The following is a 13,267-nucleotide window of genomic DNA, read 5'->3' as shown; positions in this document are numbered from 1 at the left end:
AGGGAAAAAAAACCAAATTAGAAACACAGTAGGAATCGAACTCCTGTTTAAAAAGAACACTGGAGGTTTGTCTCAAGCAATAGAGCAAGGCAAGTTCAAACCCAGTACTGCCCAAAAAAAGCATGAAGAAAGAAGAATAAAAATTAAGGACAAAAAAATTGCTATAACAAAACCAAATAGTGTTTATTTGAAAAATTAATAAAGCAGAAAATCTTTGGTGCTATTGATTGAGAAAAAAGTCACAACCTAATAAATAATATTAAAAATCAAAAGGTATATTCACAGATAGAGCAGAGATCAAAGAAATGAAAGTATAAAGGATCCCTTGTAACACACTTTTAAATAGATAATATAGGAAATTTTCTGTAGGAAAAATACCATATCAATATAGAATTAGGAGGAAATTTAAAGTCTGATCTTACTTTTAAAAATTGAATTAGTAGTTTTCATTTTATATCAAAGCAGTAGACCCAGAATTGCTTTATGGGGCAAGTTCTGTCAACAAATATTGAAGGACAAGTTCTGCCAGTCTTTTACAAACTTATTCAGAGAACACAAAAGGAGAAGGAAACAATTCCCAACTAATTCCTAAGGTAAGTATGCTCCATACCAAAGGGGGGAAATTACAGGCAAGTCTCATTTATGAATATAGTTTAAAATTCCTTCAAAAGAAGAAAAATTTAATCTGGCATTCTATAAACTATCAAATTGGTTATATTTCAGGAACTCAAGATTGGCTCAATATTTAAAAAGTCTACTAATGAGATAGATAGTCTGTATATAGTCTACGAATGGGATATATCCCATTAGCAGGTTAAACTGGAATAATATCATTTTAATAGCTACAGAATGTCCATTCATGAATTAAGATTAAAACAACGAAAGGAAAATGAAGCTTGTAACAACTTGGAATAGAAGAGTACTTTTTTCAGCGCTGGGGTTTGAACTTAGGGCTTCACACTTGCTAGACAGGTGCTCTACCACTTGAGCCACACCTCCAACCCAGAACACAAGAGAACTTTCTTATAATGGTGAAAGTTATCCACAGTAAATTCAGTGGCAAAACATGGTTTAAAAAAAAAAAAAAACCCTCCCAGAGTAATCCCAATATAATCACTTGGATTAGAATGCAGCTGCTTTTTTCAATTTATTTTTATTAGCACATATTAATTGTACAATGTAAGGGGTTTCATTATAATATTTCCACACATATTCTTTGAACATTTCACCCCCTTGTTACTCTTTCATATTCCCCCTGTCCTCACCCCCACCCATTTTTATCTTTCTTACAAATTTTTATGGTTTTATCATGACTTCAAACCTGTATGCAATATACTTTGATAATATTCTCCTCTCCTCATCGTCTTATTCCTCCTCCCACCTCCTGCTGGTTTCCCTCTGCTCATAGTCCTTCTTTTATGTTCATGTCTTTCGTTTTGTTTAGATCTAGATTCCACATATGAAGAACCTGGTTTATTTCACTTAACATGATGATCTGCAGTTCCATCCATTTTCCTGCAAACAACATAATTTCATTCTTCTTTATAGCTGAATAATACTCCATGGTGTATATTTTCTTTATTCATTCATCTGTTAATGTGAATCTAAGCTATGGATACAACTACTTGTTGTCATTTGCTATCTGTCATGTTTTGTATTTTCAAGTTGTCATCTGTAGGCAAAAACCATTACACAGAGTCAGAAAGAAGACCATAAAAATATGGTTTCCATATTCTTTCATTTTGAAAAGTCATTGACACTAACTTTGGTGTGATCCCTCCCCTACTTCTGCAACACAATCTTAAGTAAGCATAAAGCCCCAACGAGCCTCTTTTCTGTGGTAGCATTGTCCCAGCCAGGAGTGGGGACAGGTGAAACCCGGAGATCTCCAGAGGTTCTAGTTCTGAGACTGCCAAGCTCTGAGGTTCCAAACCAGCCTAAATGTATTGAAATAGCATGAAAACTTGGGGGAAGGAGAGGCTTTCTGTGCCTCCTGCTTCTGCCATGGTAGGTGAATAACCCTGCTTATGAAGTGGTTCCAGAGCCACTTAAAGATTCATCATGCTAAGTTCAGGGGCTGGTCTTCTCTCCTTACCCTGCTTCTAAATATCTCATTCTTGTGTTACCAAAGGAAAATTGCAAGTATTATGATCATTGAATGATCTGCACTAAAGTTCTACAGTTACCAGGAGTTAAGTGACTAGGTGATGCTCTAGATCCACAATAAAGTTTCCATCCTTAGGCAGACATATTTGGCTGAAATAGAGATAAGAGATCTGGCTGTATTTCCTCTCTTCATTCATCTACAGAATATGCCACTTATTCGCAACTTTCTTCTAAAAATAATTTTTTAAAAGTAGACCAAATAATGCTTTTTAATTTGCTTCAAGATATATGTACATAAAATGGTGTAGATATCATTGATATAATAATATAGTTTTATTTTTTATTGAGCACTTAAGTTATATTTAAAAAATATAGAATATATACATTATTTTCAAATGATAATTCACAATGGATTTAAACTTTGGAAAATTAGTGCATTCATAGGTTGAAGCAAATTTTCAGAGGCCATTATGAAGACATGTAATTTAAAAGCCTTGACATTTGCACACCCTTGACACTATGATTTCAAACTCTTATGTTTATTCAAGGCAATAATCCAGGATTTGGGACATGACTACTACAAGAATATGCATCCCTAAATTGTTTATAAATCAACAAATATAGGTCAAGTCAAATAATCTGCCAAAGAAGATTTGTTAACTAAGTTCTGATATTTCCAAAAGATAATTGACACACTACTAAAAAGCATTATCATAAAGGAATAGTTACCAATACTGGAAAATATCAGAAGCATGGTGATATATTAGAAAAATCTACAGCATAATGTTTATAACAAATGCATTGTTATCTATTTCAAATCATCCTGGCTACTGCTAATGAATATTGCAATCATCAGAAATGTATTTGCTATATCTGAGTTTCAGATAACTGCTTTCTAAAATAACTGAGAGAACTAATTGAGTCAAAGTATTTGAATTGAAGCAATGTATTTTTTGAGTGTGTACATGCATGTACATGAATACAGACTATGTTGGTATGGCCTTAACTTTTAAAGTAAATATTTTTGTAATCATGGCTATCTCTGGGTAGTACAATTTAAAATATTTCTCGTTCTTGTGTTTCCTGCATTGAATGTATATATTCTTTGTAGCTTTCTTACCAGTGAGTCTCAACTCTCTGGTAAGTTCTCATATCCAGCACATGTCCTCCTTCCATTCCTATTAATTTAAAAGCTGCTTTCCTAAAATTGTAGGAGGCCAGTGATGGTGATAATGTCTGATGATGGTAGTAGAATGAATTATAGATCAACTTTCTCGCAGCTAAACTGGGTGAGGCCCAGATTACTTGTGAAAGGCCTCTCCAAAAGTGGCCACAGAATTTTGGTGACAAGTCACCCATACAGGGTTTTCTTGCTGTCATATCTGATCGTAACTGGGTTATAAACCTGCAAAGAAAGAACAAGTCTCTCTTGGCCTTTGGGGCATGTTTGCAAGACCCAGCTGTTCAATCAGGTCCTTGTTTGATTGAAGTAAATGGGCCAACCTGGCTGGAAAGCATGTTAATATCTTAAATTTCCACATTAACAACTATACATGTGCCCTGAGGTTGGGCTTGATAAGCACCTCATATAATTGCAAAAAAAAGTAGCAAGAATAAATAAATCCCAGCAAATTGAATTATCATTTGCAGCAGAATTGCTAGCAAAGGCAAAGGAGAGAGAGTAGCACTAATACCTATTTCTGCTCCAGCCAGGCATTTGACACCTTCTCTTGTGTCTTGCATGAATGGTGTTAATTCACGTTGGCTGGTCTGTGTTTGGAAAATTACCTGAAGGAAGGCAATGAGCAGAGCTAGGGCAGGGCAGACAACAGACCCTTCTCTGAATGCTAGTCCCCAGGACTGCCCACTCATTGTTCGTTAAAACTTACTTGACCTTCCTGGGTCTTACTCTTTTTTTCTTGCAAAGAGGATAATGATAGCACTTTCATTGAACTCAGTACCTTTTCCATTCAAGGAACCCGTTCTTAATGGGTATTCTTTAGCTTCGCAGTATCCCACTGGTTAAGTGTCCTTTATTTATCATGTGAAGAAAGTGAAGAGCAGGACGCTGAGATGACCCTGCAAATTACACTGTAAAAAGAAATCATCTGGAAAAGAGGAAATAGGTCTTAGAGCCTTCTAAATCACCTTTGAATCTGCTTTTCCTGTGCTTTGTGGTCAAGAAACTACTTTATGTGTCGCTTTGCAGATGATAAATTATTCCTTACGTGACAGTTGTAAGGGGAGAGAGATTAGGGAAAAGAGTTGACCAGAGCAATAAAGTGGCTTGTTCATTGTTGCACAGCAAATCAGCAAGAGAGTTAATTCCTTTGAAATGCTGACCTTACTCACTGTCTTTTCGCCCATCCTTGGCTCTATTTCTTTTCAGAATAAAGTTCTTTATTGGGATATCACGACTGGTAACTCCAGTGGGTTATACGAATGCCAACAAGTATCTGTGTGTCTTTCACACAAGCCTTTCCCAGGAGTATATTCAAGTAAAGAAAATGGTCTTTAAAACCTTGTCTGATGAAACAGTTCCTGCCAGCTCCCAGCCCAAGGTCATGATCTCCTCCTGTGGCACTCGGAGTGTGGTTCAAGTGCTTGCCTAACAATAGCAAGGCTCTGAGTTCGATCCTCAATAGTTAAAAAGAAAATACAAAAATGGAATGTGCTACTTTGAAGATTACATACATATATGTTAAATCTTAACAACTGGCAGCAATTATCTAGAATTTAGATTAACAAAAAATACTTTTTCAAGAAGGAGTATTGTACCACTGACTTGGCTCAGACTTGCTGATGGATGGAGCTTCGATGGGCTTTGCTATTGTTTTAGAATTCACAACCACTGTACCCGCCTGCTTCTTGCACCACAGGCTTGCAGTCCCCAGGTCCTACCCTTGGGACCCCCAGGCTTCCTGTAGATTTAGACTCTCAGATCCAAAGCTAAGTGGCTTCCTGTGTGACTCCTGAGGTCCTACAAAAGTCACTCCCATCTCCCTTTGAAAATTTTGCGTGGCTGGAAGAATTCTCAGATTTTTTTTTCTTCTCTGTATCAGGGGAAATCCTACTTCATTATAGGCCAGCCCTGGGGAACCTGGAAATACTTCAGCTCTAAGACCTTGTTCTCTGGCTTCTTCACTCCTTTCCCTTCCCTTGCCATCCTGCATGCCCTGGGAGATCTTCTCAGATATAGACACACTGTGCATCCTTCAGTCCAGGCCCCCATCCAGAGCAGGGAAAGTGAATCCTTTACCAGCATCCTGTGCTTGAGAGGAGGCAGGCACTCCCGTGAAGATCCAGTGCTTTGAAAACACTAGCCCTGCTTTCTCACTGGTCTCCTTAGCTGTCCTGGGCACCCTGGGTATTTGTGGATATGACCTCAGGATTTACTGTATTGATCTCTCTGAGTGCAAGCTAGCAAGTCTGTGCATGGGCTGTTTGGCTGTATTAGGATCTTAACAGCAGGGTCAGGGGACAGAGCCATGCTCCAGGCATCCCTCGGCTGTAAATGAAGCCTGATCCCGTCAAGAACAAGAGATTGCCTCTCTGCCTAGCAATGAGAATGGCATTTAAAATTCAATATCAAAAAAGATATTGATGAGATTAAGGGCCTGGAGGAATTGATTTATGAGGAAAGACCTGAGGAATTAAATATGTATAGCCTGGTGTAATAGGATATTAGCTCTGAACACAATTTCATTTCTATGATCCAGCGTTCTGTTATCAGTCATCTGCTGAATGGTGGTGTTCTCTCCAGATGTCCCTTCCCCAGGGGTCACTGTGCCTGAGGCAGAGAGGGAGGCACCAGGATTGATATGCAAGGCCACAGACTTGGTTACCCTCATACCTGGCATAAATTGAAGTGCATTTTCACCACAAGTGGAAGCAGATGGTATTTCTAACTAGAATACATCTTGAGTGGTCTTACTACCCCCTGTGATGGGAAAACTCAAGCAAGTTCAATTCTAGAGAAAAGTGAACTTTGCAGGTACTGGATGGTAAATGAGCATCTGTTCCTGCAAGCCATGTTTCTTACCTTTGTCAGAAATACCATTCAGTGTGTTTGCCTTTAGGCAGAACCTTGCTTTTAGGTTGTGCAAACGTGCATTTGATTTGTACATCTCAACTTTCTCTAATAATCAGGAATGACTCCACATTCTCAGTGTTAGATGTAAAGCAGGCATGGGTGGACCAACTTCCTCAGCAGGCCCTGAGGCTGGCATTCCTCACCAGGCTGAAGTCAGTGTGTACCAAAACAGGATGGAGGCGTGGAGGGCCTGGGGAGCCACATGTAGTGGTGAAGGATCCCACCAGGAGGGAAAGTATGTTCACCCCTCTGCCACCATGGAAGACACAAAATCATTGTTCTATTTAGGGGTTGTCTCTACTTTGTGCCACCACCTCCATCCCCCAGCTCCACACTACCTGCCAGAGGTTCCCAAGTTACTACAATTCTGTGAGTGTCAGCTTACAATTCCATGTTACTGGTGTATTAGTATTTATTAGTCACTCTCACCTGTGACTTTCATAGATTCTAACCTTATATAATCTGTTAACTATATAGAAACTTCACCATGGTAACAAAATTATAAGATTTAAGAAAAAACCGATAAGAAAGTGGGATGCAATTTTTAAAGGAAAGTTAAATCCACCCTGTTGCTCACAAAAGGACATGCAATAGCATGGCTCCAGCAGCCTAGCTCATAAGTGGGGACAATGTATGCCTAGATATAAGTCGTTGCTAGAAGGATTCAAAGTTTGGCATGTCCTAATTTCCATTGAAAATCGACAGTGCAGTGTGGTTGCCAAGGTAGAAATCACAGTTTGAGGCAGGAAAATTGAGTTGTATAAGTGGTAGGTCTCTCCCAGACATTGTGACCTCTATACACCTATGATTCTCCCATCTGTAAAAATGAAGATGTGACCTCACTTATTCTGGGGCTCCAAATAACATTTGTAATGCTCTTTGAATTTGTCAGAAAGAAAGACCCATTACACATTGAAGTCTCTATTCCCAAAGAACATTACAAATGATCCTATGAAATCAGTGGCCTAGAAATATCAAGATGTGTTAGGTACAGCATTTATTTACCTGCTTATTGTCTTCAAGAGTGTTTGTACTTGATTGACATATGGATAATTGTCTAATTGGAACACACTCAGTTGTAACCACCAAAGAATGTAATAGTGCATCTGTTTAATGCCACACTCTCAAATGTTAAATTAAAATTATGCTGCAGTCAGCCAATTCAACCAGGAGACACTTCTGATTAAGTTCTAGCTGAACTTTAATTGAGACACGTTGGTACTTAAAAACTCAAACTGGAGAGGATAAATTTCAATAAAAAGGACCAGAAAGGCTGACTTAAACTTTCTAGTTGTGAACAATCTCGCTGGTTTTATAGGGCATCTAGTCAAATGAAGAATAGCAGTTTTGAATGCATAATTAGATTCATAAGTTTTTACCTTGTAAACAAAAGAAAGCATTAATTTTGTAGAACACACAAAACATTCTATGGGTGTTTGTTAATTTTATTTTTTCCTCTAGTGCTAGTTTTTTTTCTTTCTTTTTTTTTGGTGGGTAGTAGGGAATAAATTACATAATTATAAATCTATTGATTGGAATTGTTTAACCTTTTAAGAAATAGTCCTCTTCAGATGAAAAGGATATCTGGGACTGCCAGAGTCATAAATCAAAATGCCTTAAATGGAGCAGCTATTTTTCTCTCATGGTTTTATATATCCATATGTCTAAAACAATAAATTACTCAGTGGTAGAAACCTCAGGTAGTTTTTGTTGTCATTTTCCTAACCATGGTTTAATCCTGTAGAAGTGGGGGAAACCAGAGCAAACATTCATTCGTCCTTTATTTATTCACTTACTACCTACAGTGTGTTGCATATAACCTACAAACACACATTGATTCTGCCTTTGGTGACAGTAGTCTAGTTGGGGAGATAGATATGAAGTATGATATACAGTAGTCAATGCTTTGGTGGGAGTTTAGAAGATAGATGAACTAACATGGCTAGGGTGATTAGAGGACATCTTTATTGAGGAGGAACTCAGTCCTATTGTAAAGGTTTTGCCCTGGACAAGAGCACTAGGCCAAAGGGGTAGGTGAGAGGAAACCAAGTCCCTACTCTACTACCCAAACATGTCCTCATGAGTTGTCTTGTCTTTCTAGAGCATGGGGCTCTTTTCAGTTGCACAAAGGCATCATATGAATTGGTGTTGGGCCAAAGCAATGTTTGAGTTCGGGGGCTTAAAGATTGAATAGCACTCTGCCAGGCAGAGTTCTGGGTCATAAGCTTGTCATAAATTATGAGAGGACCTGGCACATCTGGAGAAGGATGAGAAGACCATGGATTTTACCTCTAGGGGTTGGGAAACTAACATTATTTTTGAGCATAGGAGCACTTTGATTCTTGGGTGGGCATCTCTCTCAGGAGTGTAACGATGAATGCCGGTGGTAACAGGCAGAATCCAGAGAAGAAATGGAGGTAGCCTCAAGGGTAGGATGGAGGAAAGCTAGAGGAATAGGCAAGGAGATGTGAGGATGATGAAAGGTTTTAACTGTGGATTCCATGGGCGGAGATTTGCAGTATGTGAGTAGTAGGAGAGCATGTGGTTGTGGTGACAGGCACAGTTTGAAACAGTTAAGGGTCTAGTGAATAGTAAGAAGGGCAGAGCCTGTGCAGTCTGCTTTATAAAGCACCAGCACGTGGAGTGTGTAGCTGAAGCCACAGGCACAAGTAGGATCACTGGAGAAAACATGGGGTGAGAAGAAAAGAACCCAGCATATGAGCTGGCAATTAGAAAAGCATTGGTGATGTGAATGAGAACAAGTTAAGTAGAGGCTAGGGACTGAAGTCACGTTGTAGCAGATTGAGGGTTAGATGAGCAGCCAAGGAAACAGTGTTTCTCGTCCCTATTTATGCATTAACTTTATCCCTGAAGGTTTTAGAAAAAAAATCAATGCTTGGGTCACACCTCTAGTTATTCCAATTAATTGGTCTCCTGTGGAGCCCAGAAATCAGTATTTTTTAAAGCTTCTCAGATAATATTTAATATATAACCAGAATTTAGAAATACTGCCCTTAACAACTCTGATAAGAAATATACTAAAGCCCCAAAGTTTATAAACATGAGATGCTTAGAGTCATAGTGAATACAAAAACAGAAGTTTTTAAAAATGAGGAATCTCTATATTCTATAACTGGCAATAGTGAGAAACCTGAATAATGCTTTCTGGGTGGATGTGGAGCATAGCAGCTCACATGCCACTGGTGGGCAGGCGGACCAGTGTAGCCGCTCTGTGGAACAGCTTCAATATGTTACCTCCTGGGCACGCCCTGTGACCCAGAAGTTCCACCACTGGATATGTGTCTCAGGGCAGTTCTCCCACAGGACCTAAGAGAGCATGTACTGGCATGTTCGTCACAGCCTTGTGCAGAGTGGAGAAAATTAGAGATACTCTGAGTGCCCTTCATCAGATGGCAAAATTGAGTGGAAATTCCCTATAGACTACTAGGCAGCCATCAAAAGCAGTATTATATTGAATATTATATAGGTAATATGTAAAAAGGTTAATCCTAAAAGCATAAAACATTGTAAGCAGGAGGAGATACAACAATATCCCTGAAAATACATGCAGAACAACAATATATGCATTTTGGAAAATACATTCAAATAAGAATCTAGACATTATAAGCCATTAAAGTGACTATACTCACAAGAAGTAAAGGGAGCAGTGATGAGAGAAATGATGGTTTGTGTAAAAGAGTGATTCCAAGGAAGAATGAGAGAGGATGGAAACTTAAATGGGAAATGGGGTCAAAGGATAGAAGACAGAGGGAGGGAGAGAAAGGGGGGTTTCATAGGATGAAGTGTTACAATGTGTAGATGAAATGGAAGATTCCAGTGGACTTCTTAGTAACAGCTGAGAGCTGTGTCTAAGTAGTATTCCTTTGTCTTTCCCCCAACCTTAAATTCATTTGATTTTTACTCATTACTAAAACAGTATGTGCTCATTACAGATACACCAGAAAATTGGCAAGCCAAACTAATAGAAAGATCCAAAGACCCTCATCCAGAGGCAGCACCCAGATCCTTCATCAGAATAAGTTGCCAAATTAAATTAAGCCTTTTGGTAACCTGGACTCTCTTTTCCTAAGCAGTGTGTTATGTGCTTTTTCCATGTCCAGAATTTGTGCAGCTTTGTTGTTAAGGGCTGCATAACATTCATTAATGTAGCTAATCCCCTATCTCTGGGCATGAGTTGTTTCTAAGTTTTAAGACCTTATGAACAAACATAAAGCATCTACCTTAGTTGACACTTTCTAATTCCTCATTTGGCTCATTTTAAAAGGAGGATTAAAAATTGGTATTGAAATTGTCTAATGAAAAAGTAAAATTCATTTTATGTCGCATAATAGCCCCAGACCACCTTGGGGCTTTTCTTAGGTCAGTCGTGAATAAGAATGAAGGAACAGGGTCACCTCTACTATCAAGAGAGAGGTACAGTGGGATGTGTGATTGCCTCACCGGTGATGGTGTCATGGACAGGTGGTAGAGTGGAGGTACTGAGTGTTTGGAAAATTATAAGTTTGTCACTATTTGTGCCAGGGAAACCCCAAGGAAGTTCTTAAATCTATACAAAATAGAAGAGCAGTAGCAAGCCCAAGGGCAAGCACAGTGTGTGTTTCTGAGCACTTCCTACCTCCAAGTCATGCAAAGCTGGGGGTTTTGAAGATCTAGTGCAATCCTGCTAGTTGGTAGGTGTAAGCATGAGAAATGCAGTGCTCTGGTAGGTAGGAACTGGCCGTGTGGCTTGCAGCCAGCTTGTCCATTCCCTAAAGAAGCAGTCTAGATGCTGGAGATAGACCCCTTTGTGGCAGGAATATGGTGATATGTCACCATGAGTGCAGTAGAAAAAAACTGCTCCTCTGTCTTTTCAAACTGGTTTTGGTTGTCAAGAAGCTTTGAAGAGGGTGGCTGTTTCCAGAGTCCATTTGAAGCTCTTGTATGCATTCTCCAGCCCTTGCAAACATTAACATAGAAGTGTGTCACCAAGTACCAGCACAGGGCAGCACTGGGCTCTGGACAGACAAGCTAAGCCTCCACATGTTACCATAGAGAGGGTAAGGGAAGCTCAAAGCTTACAAAAATCCCTTCAGCGGCCCTGCTTAAAAATAGCAGTGCAGGCCATAGCTTAGTGTTTTGACAGCTTATATCAGCAGTTTTCTTGGCTGATATATTGATTGTAGTTTGGGCTTCAGTTCCTGCTGATCTAATAAAACATCACCATCATAACAGAGAAGGTGAAGAAGATCTTTTGTGGTACCTGCCACTGGTGGAGTAGTTCTGTGGAGCTGTCATAAAGGTACCTTTACTTTAATACAAAAATGAGGTAAAATTGGACATGTGGTCTAATTGTTTATTCTGTTTCTTCATCTATGAGGATGTTGTTCACAAACACGATTCTACATATTTTTTACAAATGTGCATTTGTCCAGAGGACTATACTGGTGTCTTCACAAAGAATGAAACAAGCTTTGTGCATCAGTGTCACAAACAGCCTAATGGTGTGTCCAGAGCTGCAGTTGTTTCCTGCACTAAGGGGGGGTAACACATCACAGAAAGTCAACTGTGGTGTGGATGAAGTTCTAGAATGTGTAAAAAAAAATCTCCTTGTCATTTTGAGGAAATTCTGAATATCTTCATTCCTACCTCTGCTAAATATCCTTTCATTTCACAGCAATTGCTGACTATCCAGGAGGAACTAAACAACAAAAAGTCAGAACTGGAGCAAGCAAAGGAAGAGCAGTCCCACACACAAGCATTGCTGAAAGTCCTCCAAGAACAAGTAAGTAAGGGAGAGCACCCTCATTTACAAATAAATAAGTTCAAGCATCCCTACTCACACTACCTAGTGCGCCACCCATGCAAACATAAGTGAAGGTAATCTGCAGACTATTTAGCCCAAACCCTACCAATTTTCCTAGCAGCTTTGCTGTGTGGAATTTGTAATGTCCTTTTCAACGTCTCTGTCGTCACCCTGTCCCTACATAGATTACCCAAGCCCGCCCACATTGTGTGAATGTTTCTCAGAAGAGAAATTAATTTTGTTAAAGTTTTAAAATACTGGCAGTGCAGATATATTTCAAAATAAGAAGCTGGTTTCTTCTGAAGTCTAAGAGTGAGGAAAATGAGTTTAGTATAATCCGTGATACCCCTGCAGACGATAAGAAGGACTGATTCATAACTACATTAAAAAGTATCTTCCCTGTGCATCAGGGCACTTATCTGACCGTGGTGAGCAACAAACCTTTCATATGAAGTTTGCAAATCTGATAGTTTCACTCTAGCTTTCTTTGATACAGAAGTGTGGCCTGACATTGATAAGTGGATGGGGAAGGTATTGCCTAACAGCAGGGTAAGATGAATCACTCAGCAGGCAGCGAGTGAAATCTAAACCCCATTGTCTACCCTGGAGGAGCCAGGAGAGCCCTTGAAATGCTTCACAATTTCTGGCTTTCCCTGCTGCCAACAAAATAAAAAGTGGCAATTAGGGGGAAAAAAATCACAGATAACCAAATGTAGGTTTTCTTAAACTTTTCACTCACACACAGTTTATGACAAGGTTATTCATATCATATAAATAACTTCAAAAAGTGGTAGAAAATATGAAGTGTGGCATAGTCAGCTGGTACTCAGTCACTTTACAAGTGATTTTTAATTTTTTCAGTGACTTGGGAGCAAAAAATAATCTTTTAGTTATTTTCCCCAAAAAATATAAGTGACTTATGGGAGAAAAGTGAAGATATTAGGTAGTTTAAACTTTTATGGTTTTGAAGGAAAACATTATATAAAAGTAATAATTTTATATAATTAATATAGATTCAATAACTTATACTTAGGCTGAATCTGCATGATTTCAGAAGTATTAGATTGACCTGCAAACTCTAGTTGATTAAATTCACAATGACCTACTGTCCTCCCCAACTTGACTTTGTGATAATGCAAGTGAAGCTGACCTGATCCAAAATTGCTCTGAATCAGGCATCTTTGGGCTGTAGTTCTTTTCTGAGTTTTCCCTAATTTTTAAAAAATACAGTTTTAACTGGGGTGGGGAGAGTCTAATTTCTTTTT

At 38.9% G+C, this 13,267-nt stretch overlaps 1 protein-coding gene across 15 annotated transcripts in view; it reads left to right on the top strand.

The window, feature by feature from the left end:
* Enox1 (ecto-NOX disulfide-thiol exchanger 1) overlaps nt 1-13,267 on the top strand; it is a 554,869-nt gene that overhangs the window by 468,479 nt on the left and 73,123 nt on the right. For all 15 annotated transcript variants that reach the window (XM_074043338.1, XM_074043336.1, XM_074043331.1 and 12 more), the window contains one exon: nt 11,874-11,981. In XM_074043338.1, the coding sequence (XP_073899439.1) occupies nt 11,874-11,981 (108 nt within the window). The remainder of the gene's footprint in view (nt 1-11,873; nt 11,982-13,267) is intronic.

The sequence above is a fragment of the Castor canadensis genome, chromosome 10 (genome assembly GCF_047511655.1).
Source record: "Castor canadensis chromosome 10, mCasCan1.hap1v2, whole genome shotgun sequence".
In the NCBI taxonomy this organism is placed as follows: Eukaryota; Metazoa; Chordata; class Mammalia; order Rodentia; family Castoridae; genus Castor; species Castor canadensis.
The sequence above is the reverse complement of the archived record's forward strand: the minus strand, read 5'-3'. Positions and strand labels throughout refer to the sequence as shown.